At 35.5% G+C, this 17,320-nt stretch overlaps 1 protein-coding gene across 1 annotated transcript; it reads left to right on the top strand.

Annotated features, from left to right (window-relative positions):
• Positions 1–795: 795 nt before the first annotated feature.
• On the top strand, positions 796–3,898 carry LOC127550627 (major allergen I polypeptide chain 1-like). The gene is made up of 3 exons (XM_051979724.1): positions 796–883; positions 1,442–1,629; positions 3,690–3,898. Exons 1-3 carry the CDS (start codon positions 796–798, stop codon positions 3,732–3,734), a joined length of 321 nt encoding a protein of 106 aa, XP_051835684.1. The 3' UTR covers positions 3,735–3,898.
• Positions 3,899–17,320: the final 13,422 nt, after the last annotated feature.

The following is a 17,320-nucleotide window of genomic DNA, read 5'->3' as shown; positions in this document are numbered from 1 at the left end:
CTGTGCTGCCTGACTTTTGTCCCTAGTTCTGCCCTTTTGGGTAGAGCAGATCAAATCTAATTTGTCTTTTATACTATAGTCCTTTAAATACATGAAGGCAGCCACTTTGATGAGGTTTGGTGCAGGGCAGAGAATTGTGGGAACCCCTTCTGGTTGACGCAGAGCCTTCGTAAAAGAATTTACAAACCAAAAAGTTAGACTGGCAAAAGAAGTTTATAGGCACTGGGAAGTCAGCTTTTGTAGGTTGACTTCCTTAGTGGCAAGGTCCCGACAGAGAAGTAAAGGTCTAGCAAAGGAAATTTAGGCCAATTGAAACCCTATTTCATGTGCATACTGCCCACTAGGAAGTTAGGGAAATACACAACATCCTTCCCTTTTCTTGGTTGTTTTAATTGTAGAGATGGAGAGGATGCTCAAAGAAGGTAGAAGGATCTGTCCTTTAGCAGATATGTGGTGGATCCAGGATGGGGATCCTTCCAGTGAAAAGCCATTGAGCCCAAACCTCCGTCTCTGAAATCTCACAGTATATTTCCACTCCCTGCTCCCCCTTAGAATAGGAAAAATTAGTTAGCCCTCAGGGAACTCAGGTAATAATGTTGACTGAATGATTCTTCTTTTTTCTAATCTCTGAGTAGTTTTCATAGCTTAGTCATGTGCCCAATCATTGTTTTTCTAGTGTTTATAGCTTCAAGGAGATGTTGAAACTGGATCTTTAGAAAGGGGAGGGAGTTGGTCTGAAGCCCTAGGGGCTTACCTTGAGCCACCCCTCATGCAGTATTTATAGTTCTGGACAGGATGGAATGTACTCATACCTGCACCATGAAGTCAACAGCGGTTTTCATGCTGCTCAGTGGCATTGCCATGCTGTTGCAGTTACCAGTGGGTAGGTGCCCATGAGAACAGGCTTCTCAACTAGCACCTGCTCCCACGGGAGAGAAGCATGTGGCAAGTGGGGCTGATACATTGGTGTGTTGTGTGTGTTTGTGTTTGTGTGAGTATGTGAAAGTGTGCGTATGAGAAAGTGAATGTGTGTTAGTTACAGTGTGTGTGTATGTGTGAGAGTGTGTGTGAGTGAGTGTGTGTATGAGAGAGTGAGTGTGTATGTTAGTGTGTGTGTATGTGTGAGAGTGAGTGTGTGTGTGTGTATGAGAGAGTGAGTGTGTATGTTAGTTACAGTGTGTGTGTATGAGTGTGTTTGAGTGTGCATGTGTGAGTGTGTATGTGTGAGAGTGTGTGTGAGTGAGTGTGTGTATGAAAGTGTGTGTGTAAGTGAATGTGTGTGTGTATGTGTGTGTGTGCGCGTATGTGTATGTGTATGTGTAGGGTGGAGACTTTGTCAGGTTGGGCCCGCATACATGTGATTTGAAAGTAATCCTAATGATGGGTAAAAGGTGGTCATATCTCCTCAGGAAACTAATTAGTAGTTTGTTATCCTTTCCAGACTGCGAATTATGCCCAGCTGTGTCTGAAGATGTCTATGCATTTATTAACGGCACATCTGAACAATACTTAGATATAGTAGAGAAACACACGACAAAGAAAGCAATTATAGAAAATGCCAAAATACTGAAAGAATGTGTTGATTCAAAACTGACAAAGGAAGACAAGGATGCTGCTGTCAACTTAGTGGTAATTATAATTCTGTGTGTATGTGAGAGAGAGATTGCATGTGCAAGTGTGTATTTATCCACAGATTAAGATTTTTTCTGGATTCTTTCATAGCCCAAACTCTGGCTCAGAGAGGGCTTCATGCTATTTTTGTAAGTGCAGAGAGTCATCAATGTCTTGTGTTCAGCTTTACCACCTCCACCCTAGTTTCAGAGGAAGAAAAAAATATAATTTAATTATTGAAAATATGAAGGAGGAGATGCAATCTAATGGGCTTTGTTCATTTCTGTACCTAGAAGTACCATGTAATTCAACATTTACTCAGTACCCACTATATAATAGCTTGCTGTTAAAATAGCTAAGTGACAATACAAAATAAAAATGCTTCAGTTTCTGCCCTCAAGGAATCTACATTCTAACAATGGAAAAGGACTCAGTATTTACTCAAGTAAGGTTGTGAGGTTTAGATCAAGTATTATAGGAAATTTGAGATAGGAAAGATTACTGTCATTTGTCAAGCAGACTGAGAGAATGTCCCTCTTTGAATAGGGACTTAAAGGAAGGGATCTTAACAGAAAGATTTTGAGAGAGTACTTTAAAATATATGAAGTACTTTGCATAACATTTCATTTGAATTATATTGAGGCAAGACAAGGCGGGGTGGAAAATAGTTCAGTTTCATTGGAATATAGATAAGGAGTAGTATAAGACTTGAACAGTTAAATTGGAATCAGATTATGGAAGACTTTAAATATCAGTCAGTCGTTTAAAATTATTTATTAAGTAATTAGGACATATGTAGGATTTTTTTTTTAATAAGGAAGACATGCATGCAAACGTTATAATGTATTGATAGGAAGAATGAATTGGGGGTCAGATGGGGAGATTGGAGGAATGGGGAGCTTAACTTTCAGGTGTAGCTGGATGTTGTGAAGGAAAGAGAACTAGATAGAGGTTCTGAGTTTAAATCTAGCTCTTGTCACTTACATATATGACTTTGAGCAAGTCTAAAGTCAGTGGGTTTCATTTTCCTGATCTTTAAAATGAATTTGCACTAGATAATCTCAGGATTCCTTTGTACTTCTGAATCTCTGATCTTTTGATGTCATATATTCAGATAAGTATGTTGTTCAGTCATTTCAGTCCTATCCAACTCTATGATTTTATGATTTTCTTGGCAAAGTTTAGTGGAGTGGTTTGCCATTTCCTTCTCCAACCATATCACAGATGAGTAACTGAGATAAACAAGGTTATGTGCCTTTACCAGCATCATACAGCTAAATAAGTTAAGGAAGATGATCCACTGACTTCTTATAATCTTAGCCCTAATTCCAAGAGTGAGAACAAAGAAAGGTCATTGGTTTTGACAATGAGGATGTGACTTGGGAGAAAGAATTTTGGTGGAGTAATTTGACAGAAAGACCAAAGAAAAATTAAGCCTAATTCTAACTCTGAAGTCCATTCCTTTACTATTGGTGCATTTTCCCCAATATAGCTTCTGAGAATCTCCTCTGTACTCTCTTGCTCTCATTATTATTGCATTTCCCTAATGTCACAAGCCTGTAACCTTGGAGTTACTTTTGCCTTTTCCCTCAACTTCCATCTGTTCTTTGCCTACTCAGTGAATTCCTTTGCTTCCTTTCCTCAATCATCTTTTCCCTTTCCCCCTCCTCTCTATCCTCTTCTTTCTGTTTCCATTGTCTTTAGTCTGGCATTTTGTCAACTCATATTTCTCCGTTTCTACTCTTGACACCTGACAATCTATCTTGTACAGCATAACCAAGGTCCTTTTCTTTAAACAAAATTTTATTTCCCAACTCAAGAGCCTCCATTAACTCTCCAAAGGCTAATTTTGTTTCTTAATAAAATTTTTAGTCCCAACATCATTTTCTTTTTTTCCAATATTTAATAGCATTGTTTTTCCTATTACAATTTTATATAATTTTCCTAATATATGTTTCCTATTATATAGTCCTAATATAATTGTTCTTGTTCTTTAATAATGTTCTTGCAACTTTATTTTGTAGAGATGTTTGTATTGTTCCTGGATGGCTTGTAAACTGTTGATTTTCTCTTTGCAGACAAAAATAATCAACTTTTGTAAATTAAAACCGAAGAGCACCTGAATGTCTGACTGGATCTCAAATCTTCACACTTGGCAACTGACCTGAGAAGATGCAAAGCCCTTGAATCAATAGTGCTTCCTCTACCCAGTGCTCCTTTTCCCCTCACATGGGGTGCAAAATGGCAGCTGGCATAAGAATCTTTTCAATAAACTCCCTGCAATTCAGATGTGGCTGTGTTTTTTCTCTCAGCCAGAAATAGGGGAATTCTGGGAGAATAAAATTTGGGGATGTCCTGGCTATAGAACTTGAAGGCTGCCATTAGCCATTAAATCTAATTTATAATTTAATGGTCAGAGATCACACATAGTCTCTAACATACAATATAAACTCATCATTGTGGATAAAAAGAAAGATATACATAAGACAGAGTCATAGATTCATACATTATTTCTTTCTATTTCTGTATTACTTGTTTTCCATTTTTCTCTATTTTTTGAATTTATTTCTTCTCTCTGGCTCTCAACTTTATTATTTCTCTGAAGGTCCAAGGGATACCCAACTCCAGCTTGGTCATTCCTCAGAGCATTGGAGAATTGTGTTTTTTTACTAGTAAATGCTGTCACTTCTGGGTGCTAGGGAACCCTTCAAGCCATCCCCTTATTTCATTATCTCTGGATCTCAGAGATTGTTTCATTTCTCTCCTTCTTTGCTGGTATTATGGATTCTTTCACCTGTGTTCCATTCCCCTTGGGACAGTTTCCTAGCTTCTCTTCCTCTCTTTCATTCCCTGAAAAAAGATCAGAGCTCTTTTGAGGTGTTCTGCCTGTTTATAAATACTGGGCAACAGTGGTAAAAAGAATAAACACAAGGAAATTACAATAGGAGACAATATTACCTATTGAATTGAGAGCTAGAGTTGAATAGAGAGCTAGGTATAGAGAGCTATACCTAGAGGATAGAGGAAGACCTATCTTCAAAATCCATTCCTGTTACATAGGAGGTGTGTATCAAACTCTCAGCCTCAACTTCCTCTCCTCTAAAATAGTTAATAATAACAATCCAATAGGATTATTGGGAGGTGGAAACAACACAATGCATACTTTAAAGTTTAAAACATCCTATAGGCATCAGTTATAATTACAAGAAATTTTAATAGCCTTTGACGTGGAAATAGGAGCCTGATCTTTTGGGATCTCATCTCTTGGTTTTTTGAATTAGGATTTCATGGCACCTTTTCCTCAGAGATCAAGCTCATCTCATATCTCATCCATTCAGGTTTATCTCCACCATCTCTGCCAGGTCTTCACTTAAAAAATCACAGGGGTGCATTGATCATGGACCAGGTATGTGATCACACCTGGGCACACCTGGTCTATTTCTTATACTTGGTTATGAAATAAACACTGTTTTATTTTACCAGGATTTGGTACACTTCTATTAAAAGTCCTGTTGAGTCACTTGCTTTTAGTTAACTGTGAGATGTTTAATGAACCTGGCAACTGTAATTCTACAGGTGAGTCTGGAAAATGGACAGTTCAAGACAAGCAGTATTAGATGAGAAATTATGATTTTAAACAAGTTTAACAAACTTGTTTGTTAGGTAACAAAGGTACCTAAGGTTACAAAGGTACTAAGAACTAGTAGTAACTAGTAACAAAGGTTACTAGGTATATAGGTAACAAAGAACTAAGAAACAGCATCATTGCCCTTCTATTACTTAACCTTCCCTTCCTCCAAGGATCCCTCCCTTATCCTCTTTCTTGACTCTTTTCCCTTGCCCTCTTGTTTCTATCTGAGTTGAGAACACTTTCATAGTCTTTCAAATATATGTGTTGTTTCCTTTTTATCTTGTAGAGAGCCAGAACTTTGGAGAAGTATACTTGAAAGAAAGTGTTAACTCAGTGGAATTGATAAGACAATGGTTATCTAGTTTAGCATGGTGATTAATAGTTCTCTAGTTCATTATTATTGATTTAATCCTTAAATAAGGTGTTAACAGTAAAATTAAGATAATGATTCTTTAGTTTACATGTACTTAGTACTTTAGTATAGTTCTACAAGTTGACACCTATTCTACAAGATTGAAACCTATGATGATGTACTTAGAGTATATTAGAGCTAAGAGATCTGGGAGGGAGACAGACTTGAAGAAAAAGACCCTCGTGGTGGCTCTTCTGCCTCCTGCATTCCTCCATTGAAACCAAGACCCATTCTGGAGGACCTCCAGAGAGCTTAACCAGGACATTACATTATCTCATTCCTGTTAATCTACATACCCTTCTATATCTCCCTACCTTATCCTATTTCCTCACACTCTTAATTTCTTTATAAATTTAAGACTTTTATTCCTTCCTAAATAAATCAGTTGTTCTCTCTTTAATCCAGATCTGATGTGAATAGAGTTCCAAAAACAACTCCCTTATCCCCTCAGCCCTTAGCCTCTTATCCTGAATTTTGAAGATTTTTATACTCTTCTGGATATATTTGTACTGTTGCCTTTTTAGCTCATTCCCAATGAGAGTTGGGTTCCAGAACTACCAGCTCTCCTTCCACATCTAACTTCTCTGTGTCACTTCATTTGTTTAATTACTTTTGTTACTTTTTCCTATTCAGTTTTACTTTTTTAGAATAACATCATACTCAGTTATACCCCAATCTTTCTTTTGAGTTATCCAATTACTAATGACAATTTTAGACATGCAGTTTACATCTCCATATATACAAAGTTTAGCTTTACTGAGTCCCTTGTGATAAGTCTTTGATGTTTAACATATTTCTCTTGGATCTTATATGACAAAGTTTCTATTAAATTCAGCTCTTTTTGCAAAAAATCCTGAAAGTCTGGTGGTTTATTAAATGCCCACCTTTTCCATTCAGGATTATGCTTAATTTTGTTGGGTATGCAACCCCAGTTCTTTTATTCTTTGATAGACATATTCCAAGACCTGTGGTCTTTTAATATAACCTCTGTTGGGTCTTGTGTGATTCTCATTTTGGCTCTGCCGTATTTGAATTTTTTCTTGTTGCTTGCAATATTTTTTCCTTGAGCTTTTTTTTTTTTTTGACATTTAGCTATGATATTTTTGTTGAAATTCTTCATAGGATCTCCTCTCTAATTTCTCAAAATTTAATGAGGCTGTTTTTATCATTATTTTCAGGTAGTCCAATAATTCCTAAATTATTTCTCCTTGATCTATTTTCTAGGTCTGATGTTTTTATTATGAGATATTTCACATATTCTTCTATTTTTATCATTGTTTGACTTTTGTTTTATTGTTTCCTGATATCTCATGGAGTCATTAGTTTTCATTTTCCCAATTTAAAAATTTTAAACAATTTTTAAGGAATTATTTCCTTCAGTGAGCTTTTGTACCTTTTTCTCTATTGGGACAATTCTGCTTTACAAGGAGTTATTTTTCCATAAATGTATTTTACACTCCTCTCCCCTTTTTAAAAAATAATTTAGCCAAATCTAATTTTTAAGGATTTTTTTCTTTAGTGATGTTTGTAATTCTTTTGCCATTTGGTAAATTCTGTTTTTTTCAGATGTTATTTTCTTCAGCATTTTTTGTGTCTTTTTTTACCAAACTGTTAATTCTTTTTTCCCCTTAACTTTCTTGCATCAAGGAAGATTCTGGGAAGATGACAGAGGAAGTCAGTAAATTTTAAGCTCTCCAGCTTTCCCCTTAAGTAGAACAAATTTGTGTCTCAGGGAGAACATAAACTAGTGAAAAATCAAGAAGACTTGGGGCAGAACAGGGGTCCTCCCGGTACAAACTAACAAGATTATTAAAAAAAGAAACCCAGGCTGGGGAATAACTTACATTGGAAATAGGTTAAATAGGCAGCACTATTCATAGACTATGAAGATATATATATTTATATTTATAAATTTTACAGTGTATTTCACCCTCTAAAATCTGTTTTTTTTTTCTTTTTCTTTTTTTTTTTATTATAAATTTTATTTTATTTAATAATAACTTCGCATTGACAGAATCCATGCCAGGATAATTTCTACACGACATTATCCCTTGCAATCACTTATGTTTCATTTTTTCCCCTCCCTCCCTCCTCCCCCCCCCCCCCCAGGATGGCAAGCAGTCCTATATATGCTAAACATGTTGCAGTATATCCTAGATACAATACATATTTGCAGAACCGAACAGTTCTCTTGTTGCACAGGGAGAATTGGATTCAGAAGGTAAAAATAACTCGGAAGAAAATCAAAAATGCAAATAGTTCACATTCATTTCCCAGTATTCCTTCTTTGGGTGTAGCTGTTTCTGTCCATCATTTCTCCAATGAAACTCAGTTAAGTCTCTTTGTCAGAGAAATCCACTTCCATCAGAATACATCCTCATACAATATCGTTGTCGAAGTGTATAATGATCTCCTGGTTCTGCTCATCTCACTTAGCATCAGTCCATGTAGGTCTCTCCAAGCCTCTCTGTATTCATCCTGCTGGTCATTCCTTACAGAGCAATAATATTCCATAACATTCATATACCACAATTTACCCAGCCATTCTCCAATTGATGGGCATCCATTCATTTTCCAGTTTCTGGCCACTACAAACAGGGCTGCTACAAACATTTTGGCACATACAGGTCCCCTTCCCTTTTTTAGTATCTCTTTGGGGTATAAGCCCAATAGAAACACTGCTGGATCAAAGGGTATGCACAGTTTGATAACTTTTTGGGCATAATTCCAGATCGCTCTCCAGAATGGCTGGATTCGTTCACAACTCCACCAACAATGCATCAATGTCCCCGTTTTCCCGCATCCCCTCCAACATTCATCATTGTTTTTTCCTGTCATCTTAGCCAATCTGACAGGTGTGTAGTGATATCTCAGAGTTGTCTTAATTTGCATTTCTCTGATCAATAGTGATTTGGAACACTCTTTCATGTGAGTGGTAATAGTTTCAATTTCTTCATCTGAAAATTGTCTGTTCATATCCTTTGACCATTTATCAATTGGAGAATGGCTTGATTTTTTATAAATTTGAGTCAGTTCTCTATATATTTTGGAAATGAGGCCTTTATCAGAACCTTTAATTGTAAAGATGTTTTCCCAGTTTGTTACTTCCCTACTAATCTTGTTTGCATTCGTTCTGTTTGTACAAAGGCTTTTTAATTTGATATAATCAAAATTTTCTATTTTGTGATTGGTAATGGTCTCTAGTTCATCTTTGGTCACAAATTTCTTTCTCCTCCACAAGTCTGAGAGATAAACTATCCTATGTTCCTCTAATTTATTTATAATCTCGTTCTTTATGCCTAGGTCATGGACCCATTTTGATCTTATCTTGGTATGTGGTGTTAAGTGTGGGTCCTTGCCTAATTTCTGCCATACTAATTTCCAGTTATCCCAGCAATTTTTATCAAAAAATGAAATCTTATCCAAAATTTAGAATCTTTGGGTTTGTCAAACACTAGATTGCTATAGTTGACTATTCTGTCTTGTGAACCTAACCTTTTCCACTGATCAACTAATCTATTTCTAAGCCAATACCAGATGGTTTTGGTGACTGCTGCTTTATAATATAATTTTAGATCAGGTACAGCTAGACCACCTTCATTTGATTTTTTTTTCATTAATTCCCTTGAGATTCTCGACTTTTTATTGTTCCATATGAATTTTGTTGTTATTTTTTCTAAATCATTAAAATATTTTCTTGGAAGTCTGATTGGTATAGCACTAAATAAATAGATTAGTTTAGGGAGTACTGTCATCTTTATTATATTCGCTCGGCCTATCCAAGAGCACTTAATATTTTTCCAATTATTTAAGTCTGACTTTATTTGTGTGAAAACTTTTTTGTAATTTTGCTCATATAATTCCTGACTTTCCTTTGGTAAGTAGATTCCCAAATATTTTATGCTATCAACAGTTATTTTGAATGGAATTTCTCTTTGTATCTCTTGCTCTTGGATTTTGTTGGTGATGTATAAGAATGCTGAGGATTTATGGGGATTTATTTTGTATCCTGCTACTTTGCTAAAATTATGAATTATTTCTAATAGCTTTTTAGTAGAATCTCTGGGGTTTTCTAGGTATACCATCATATCATCTGCAAAGAGTGATAGTTTGGTTTCCTCATTGCCTACTCTAATTCCTTTAATCTCTTTCTCGACTCTTATTGCAGAGGCCAGTGTTTCTAATACAATATTGAATAATAATGGTGATAGTGGGCAACCTTGCTTCACTCCAGATCTTACCGGAAAGGTTCCAGTTTTTCCCCATTGCATATGATGCTTACTGAAGGTTTAAAATATATGCTCCTAACTATTTTAAGGAAAAGTCCTTTTATTCCTATGCTCTCAAGTGTTTTTATTAGGAATGGCTGTTGGATTTTATCAAATGCTTTTTCTGCATCTATTGAAATGATCATATGGTTTTTGTTTGGTTGGTTGTTGATATAGTCAATTATGTTAATAGTTTTCCTAATATTGAACCAGCCCTGCATTCCTGGTATAAATCCTACTTGGTCATCACCCTCTAAAATCTGTAAAGTAATAAGGAGATTGGGATGGGGGAGGGAGAAGCAAAGAGTAGGGAAAGAAGAAAAGGGAGGGATTCACAGATAGAAGGAGATTAAGTAATAGTAAGGAAGTTAAGGAGCAAAATAAAACAAGAAGAGTTAGTAGGGATAGGAAAGAAGAGATATGCATAAACACTACAATAAGAATCAGGAGTAGAATTTATTAGAAAAAAAAAAGTATGGCTAGTAATCATTGATCTTAGACAAAGTCAAACTTAAAGATTCAATCAAGACAAAAATCTATATGTCAGTCATTGTTTTAATACTATAAGTAAGAAATCCCAGTAAGTCTCAGGCATGCCTTTGTGTAAATTTGTTTGCTGAGAATTTGGAATATGCTCCCAGTTATCTAATAGCATCTCAGGAAGCAGTAGGAAGATTGGCCATCTTCTTGGTGCCTTAATTAATGAACATCCTTTATGGTAGGCCTGTGGTTACCTCAGAAACCTGGTCAGTTCCTGGAGTAAACGTAATCCTAAAGGAATAAACATATATTCTTTGATGAGTCTCTTGGGATGGAACATCCCTGTACCTGAGGGGACTGCTCTGTCTCAAGGGTCAGGTATCAAATGAGAATACTTAGTGTAGTGCCTTCTTTGTTTTCAGTTTATAAAAGCTCCTTAGTGGGAAGGAATTTTGAGAACTCAGGGAGCTTGGTGCCACTTGCCTAATAAAGTCTCCCACTTGAGACTCTGGATAGCTGTGATCCAGGTTCTCTCAGGTGTTTGAATTCAGATGTTAGTGCTTCCTTGTAGAGGTGATGATGTATGTTGTATGTTGCCTTTGTATTTTTAGAATATCTTGGTGATCACTGTGTTTGTTATTTGTGCCTTACTGTCATAAGTTTCATTTCCTTATATCTTGTTTAAATCAAGTTTCTGAGCAGTAATAAACTTTTTTTTAAATAATTTTTTATTGATAGAACGCATGCCAGGGTAATTTTTACAGCATTATCCCTTGCATTCATTTCTGTTCTGATTTTTCCCCTCCCTCCCTCCACCCCCTCCCCTAGATGGCAAGCAGTCCTATATATGTTAGATATGTTGCAGTATATCCTAGATACAATATATGTGTGCAGAACCAAACAGTTTTCTTGTTGCACAGGGAGAATTGAATTCAGAAGGTATAAATAACCTGGGAGGAAAAACATAAATGCAAGCAGTTTATATTCATTTCCAGTGTTCTTTCTCTGGGTGTAGCTGCTTCTGTCCATCTTTGATCAATTAAGGCTCTCTTTATCAAAGAGGTCCACTTCCATCAGAATACATCCTCAAACAGTATCATTGTTGAGGTATATAATGATCTCCTGGTTCCTGAGCAGTAATAAACTTATATCCCCCTCTTTAAGATTATGTCTGTTGACATAATTCTAAAAGTAGATTAATCTTACAGATGCCTGTTTACCTATAGATACATGTGTATGTGTGTATGTGTGTAGATGTAGATATGTATGCGTATTGCTCCATGTATGTGTGTATATAGATATGTATATATGTGTGTGGGTCTGTGAATGAGTGGGAATGTATATGTATATATGTATGTGTGTATGTGTGTGTGTGTATGTATATATCTATATATAAAAAATCTGTGCTTAACTATAGCCTGCCTGGGGAAGTATGTTCAGCAGAGAACAAAAAACAACCTACAAGTAAGCAAAGGAAAAATGGGCACTTATGAGTATAATTTCTTCTACTTTTATATGTCCTTTCTTGAACTGGTAATTTATTGTTATATATTTTCAATCCTTCCTGATGTTCTTCTGAGCACATGACAATGTTCTGTTTTGTTTTATTTTCTTTCTCTATTCTATTTTTTTTTAAATAAACAGGAAAAAAATGTGAAAGAAAAATTTCTTGCAACACTCTCAGTTCTTTTATCAATATTTTCGCTACTGCTTTTATTTAATTTTAAGCCCCCACCCCCCTCTTTTTTTCAGTTCTTTGTTTAGTTCTTCCAGGAATTCTTGTTGATTTTTGACATAATCTGCATTTTTTGCTTGTGGCTTACCTTATAGCTTCTCCCCCACCCCCAGCGTGTCATTGTCTTCTTCTGAGTTTTTATCTTGATTTTTATGATCAAGTTCTTTTTTTGTTTGCTCATTTTTCTAGCCTATTTCTTGACTTGAAGCTTTATGTTAACGTTGGATTGTGCTAATCTGAAGAGAGGTCACTGTTCCAAGCTTTAGCCTTCTCTCTCCTCATCAGTATCCCTCTGCTGCTATTTTTACAGCTACTTCTGGAAATTTATAAGTTTTTAGTGCATTGAAGGTGGTGTGATCTATGGAGAGGTGTGATCACCGCCCTCCTGGTCTATGCTATTCTTACCCAGGAAGGACTACATCTCTCTTGCAGCCACAAGTACTAGCATCCCTCTCTGCCCTGGAATTGTAACCCAGACCTGGATAGGGCAAAAGATTTTGGGACAAGTCCTAGTATTGGAGTCCCCTATAATGTCTTTCTGACAAGTTTTAAAATTTTCCTTTTCATCTCTGGGCAGAGAGTTCCCGAAGCTGCTGCTGCTACTGCAGCCACTTCTATAGTCCAGTCCATGACTGGTATTGCTGTAACATGCTTTCTGGGCTCCATCCTAGTGTTACAGAACTCTTCGACTTCCTAAATTGTCTTGGATTGGGAAAATGTCTGATTCTTTGATTTGATGCTTTATTTTAAAGTTGTTTGGAGAAGAATTTTGGGAATATTTAGCTATAATGCTTCCTCTACCTTGTCATCTTGGTTCCCTATTCAAGGTAGCAGGGGTACAAAGGCAAGCCCTTTCCTTCAAGGAGTAGACTTAGAGAAGTCAGTAAAGTTATCCCTTTCACATTGTGACTCCCCCTCATTGTGGTTTTGATTGGCATAAGAAATTGGCATAAGGTTGGCATAAGAAATTAAATGAAAATTTTTGGGGAGTTTTATGGAAGCAGTCAGCAAATGACATACAAAAAGTTTAACAACTCAGAAAATTGTCTTTGAAAATCTCTCTGAATTTTTCACTTAATGACCAATGAATATTTCCCTTGATATATCCTTACCAATCCAGTGATTTTTAAACCTTTTAAGTCATTATCCAAACCTCATCCCCCATTTCCTATTGTTCGGATTTCTTGTTTCCATTTCCTTTAACCCACTTTCCCAAAGGCCCAACCAAAAACTACTCACTCTTTTATTATGCCCTCTAAAATGTTTGTTCTACAGACAACTAATTTGCTTTTAGTCTTTGCTTTTCTTACCCCTTTCATTTTCTGGCTCTCACTGAGACCTGGATTCTTCCTGATGACACAGCCCCCTGACCATGTTTTCTAAGTACTGGTTTCTCTTCAACTTATTCCACCTTAATCTGCAGTATGAGTGAGGAGACTCTCCACTGCCACTTCTTGCTTCTCTTTCCATCACTCTTATTCAGTAAGGAACTTCTCCTTTAAGGTTCCTATAATTTATATATATCACCCATTCAAAATCATGGTAGTTGTCCACAGACCTCTGTGGACTGCTTTTCTTTCCTCATTGAATTCAGTACCTGGTTCACAATAATTTTTATTTTTTCTCCAACTCATTTTCTTTCCTCAATGAATTCAGTACCTGATTAACAATAATTTTTCTTTTCTCTCCAGCTCCTGTCCTCATACTAGGGAACTTCAATGTACATATTAATATTCCCCCAGATATCATAACTTTCCAGTTCATCAACTTACTTATTTCCCACAACTTATTCTTTCACCCCACTACCCTTCAGTTAGAAACAAAGTTGGTCATATCCTTGATCTTTCCGTAACCCATTACCTTCATATTTAAGAACTAAAACTACTTTATCTCTTTAGAAATAAAGGAATTTCAATTTCAACAGGGATCATACATTCATTAAATATAAAATAAACATTTATGAAGTATTATAAATATCAAACTTTGCTAGGGCATGAAAAAGATATAAAGGTGAGTAAGACTTTTTCCTTATTCTCATGGATCTTTCAATCTTATAGGAGAAGATAAAATATTTGGACATGATAAATCATACAAATAAGAATAAATGCTTAACAGGAGCATTTGATACATTTAATGCTATGGGATCAGAGACAGGGAAGTTGTTTATATTTGGATGGTGGGTTGAAGAGATAAACAGAGAAAGGAGATCACTAAAATGTTATCACTAAAATTGCAGCACTTTAGAATAACATTTCCAATTGCTTTCCTAAGTTCCACAAGTTAAACATATCTAAAAATCCTTATCCCTTTTGACTTCCCTATTTTTCCCCAGAGGTACTAAGTTTTCTGAATCCTAGTGTTGTTTTTGACTCCAACTTCTCCCTAATCTCCTATGTTAGCCTAATCCTATCACCAAACTATATCTATAGATATCTATATCTCTCAAACAGTCAATTCTTTTTTATTTCCATTGCAAACACAACCGTGAGACAACATACCAAAATTTATAGGATTCAGCCAAAAGAGTACTTAGGGGGAAATTTCTTACATCAACAAAACAAAGAAAGGGAAGATCATGAAATTGGCCATGAAACTAAAAAAAGTTAGATTAAGAATAAATTAAAAATCCCCAATTGAGGACTAAATTGGAAATCTTGAAAAACAAAGATGAGATTAATAAAATTAAAAGTAAGAAAACTATTGAGTTAATAAATAAAACTAGAAGGTGGTTTTATGAAAAAAATTAATAAGGCATAGATCATTAATTAATTTGCTTTTATAAAAAGAAAAGAGAAGCAAACCAAAAATCAAATATGAAAAATGAAAAGGGTAAAGTCACTACCAATGAAGAAGAAATTAAAGAAATCATTAGTAAATATTTTGCCTAACTACATGTCAGTCTGATGATCTGAGTGAAATCACTAAATATGTACAAAAATATAAATTGCCCAGATTAACAGATGAGGAAATAGAATGTCTAAATAATACTATCTTAGAAAAGGAAATTGAAAAAGTCATTAATGTACTCCCTAAATAAAAAACCCCAAGGCCAGATAGGTTCACAAGTGAATTCTACTAAACATTTAAAGAATAGTTAACTCCAATACGATATAAATTATTTGGAAAAATGGGCAAAAGAATCCTACCAAATTCCTTGTATGACATAAATATGGTGCTGATACTCAAACCAAGCAGAGATAAAACAGAGAAAGAAAACTAAAGACTAATTTCCCTAATGAATATCAATACAAAATATTTAAATAAAATACTAGGAAGAATATTACAACAATATATCACATGGAAGATATACTATGGCTAGGTGAAATTTATACCAGGAATGCAGGGTTGATTCAATATTAGGAAAACTATCAACATAATTGGCCACATCAATAATAAAATCAACAGAAATCTTTATTATCTCAATAGAGGCTGAAAAAGCTTTTAACAAAATACAACATTCATGCCTAATAAAAACACCAGAGAGCATAGGAATAAATGCAATTCTCCTTAAAATGATAAGTAGCATCTATCTAAAATCACCAGCAAGCATTATCTGGGGATAACACAGAAGCATTTCCAGTAAGATCAGCAGTGAAATAATATCACTACTATACTATCTATACTAGAAATGTTAATTGTAGCAATAAGAAAATAAAAAGAAATTTAAAGAATTATAATAGGCAATTAAAAATAAAACTATCACTCTTTGCAAATGATATGATTGATTATATTGAATTTTAAAAAGCTTTTGCACCAACAAAATCAATGCAACTAAGATTAGAAGGAAAGCAGAAGGCTAGGAAACAATATTTACAGCAAGTACCTCTGATAAAGACCTCATTTCTAAAATATATAGAGAACTGAGCCAAATTTATAGATACAAGTCAATCCCCAATTGATAAATGGTGAAAGGATATGAAAAGAACGTTTTCAGATGAAGAAATCAAAGTTATCTATACTCTTAAGGAGGAAAAAAACGCTCTAACTCACTGTTAACTAGAGAAATGCAAATTAAAACAACCCTGAGATACCATTTTACATGTATCAGATTGGTTAATATAACAAAAAAGAAAAAGATAAATGTTGGAGAGAATGTGGGAATATCGGGACACTAATGCATAGTTGCTGCAGTTATAAACTGATCCAATCATTCTGAAGAACAATTTGGATCTGTGCAGATTTTTGATTTAACAGTACCTCTACTGGGTCTGCATTCCCAGGTGTTGGGAAGACTTATATGTACAAAAATATTTATAGTAGCTCTTTTTGTGGTGGCAAGCAATTGGAAATTGAGGGGATACCCCGTTGAGAAATGGCTGAACAAGTTGTGGTATGTGAATGTCATGGAATACTATTGTGCTATAAGGAATGATGAACAAGTTGATTTCAGAAAAATCTAGAAAAATGTGTATGAACTGATGCAAATTCAGATCAGGTAGTAAGGGAGAGAACTAGGATTTGAATCCTAGGCTTCTGACTTAAATCTCAGATATTTTATACTATACTCCTGAAGTTATAACAGGTCTGATGGCATTATAGGAGACCATCTCAAATACACTCTGACACTCTTGCCACCCCTTTCTTTTCAAACAATGGCTAGCAATAACATGGGACACATTTTCCCCAAGGATTCCCTTCAAGAAATTAGCTATTTGGTCAATACCCCATAGCATATACCTGCCTCTCCTTTATTGATCATGAGGGTATAGATTCCTTCAGACCCTCTCCCTTTGGGCAAAAGAGATAGATTCCAAAATATTTTGTAGATACCACTTTGTGAAGACCGAGTTAACACCCTGGATGTTTTAGAATCAGCCGGAGTCAGGATAAGCAAAAGTCCTTGGTCTTTATTCTTGGTCTTTAGGGGTAGAAGTGAACAGGATAGATGCAGGATCTCCACGACCTTCCTTCTCTTTGTCTATCTCCAAAGTGACTCTGGCTTGTCTTACTCCACCCTCTAATCTCTTCCACAATTCTCTGTATACACCAAAAGATCGAACCAGCACAGAATAGTGGGAAGAGCCATTTTCCAAACATATGCTAATAGAGAATTGTCCAATTGGAAATTAGCCTTAAGTGCTCAGTTGTCTGACCTCAGTGCATCAACTCAGAGTTTCAGCCCTTTACACCACTTCCCTGAGCTAAGGCCCAGTGAGCAGATTTTGTCCTGAACTTGGCACAAA

This window comes from Antechinus flavipes, chromosome 2, assembly GCF_016432865.1.
Source record: "Antechinus flavipes isolate AdamAnt ecotype Samford, QLD, Australia chromosome 2, AdamAnt_v2, whole genome shotgun sequence".
In the NCBI taxonomy this organism is placed as follows: domain Eukaryota; kingdom Metazoa; phylum Chordata; class Mammalia; order Dasyuromorphia; family Dasyuridae; genus Antechinus; species Antechinus flavipes.
Note: the sequence above shows the minus strand (reverse complement) of the source record. Positions and strands in the feature narration are given on the sequence as shown.

Excerpts from the sequence above, each read along its gene's own strand:
- LOC127550627 (XM_051979724.1), top strand. The coding sequence starts at position 796 with ATGGAATGTACTCATACCTGCACCATGAAGTCAACAGCGGTTTTCATG. Across the intron at positions 884-1,441 it reads GCTGTTGCAGTTACCAGTGG|ACTGCGAATTATGCCCAGCT; the intron begins GTAGGTGCCCAT and ends TATCCTTTCCAG. Across the intron at positions 1,630-3,689 it reads ATGCTGCTGTCAACTTAGTG|ACAAAAATAATCAACTTTTG; the intron begins GTAATTATAATT and ends TTCTCTTTGCAG.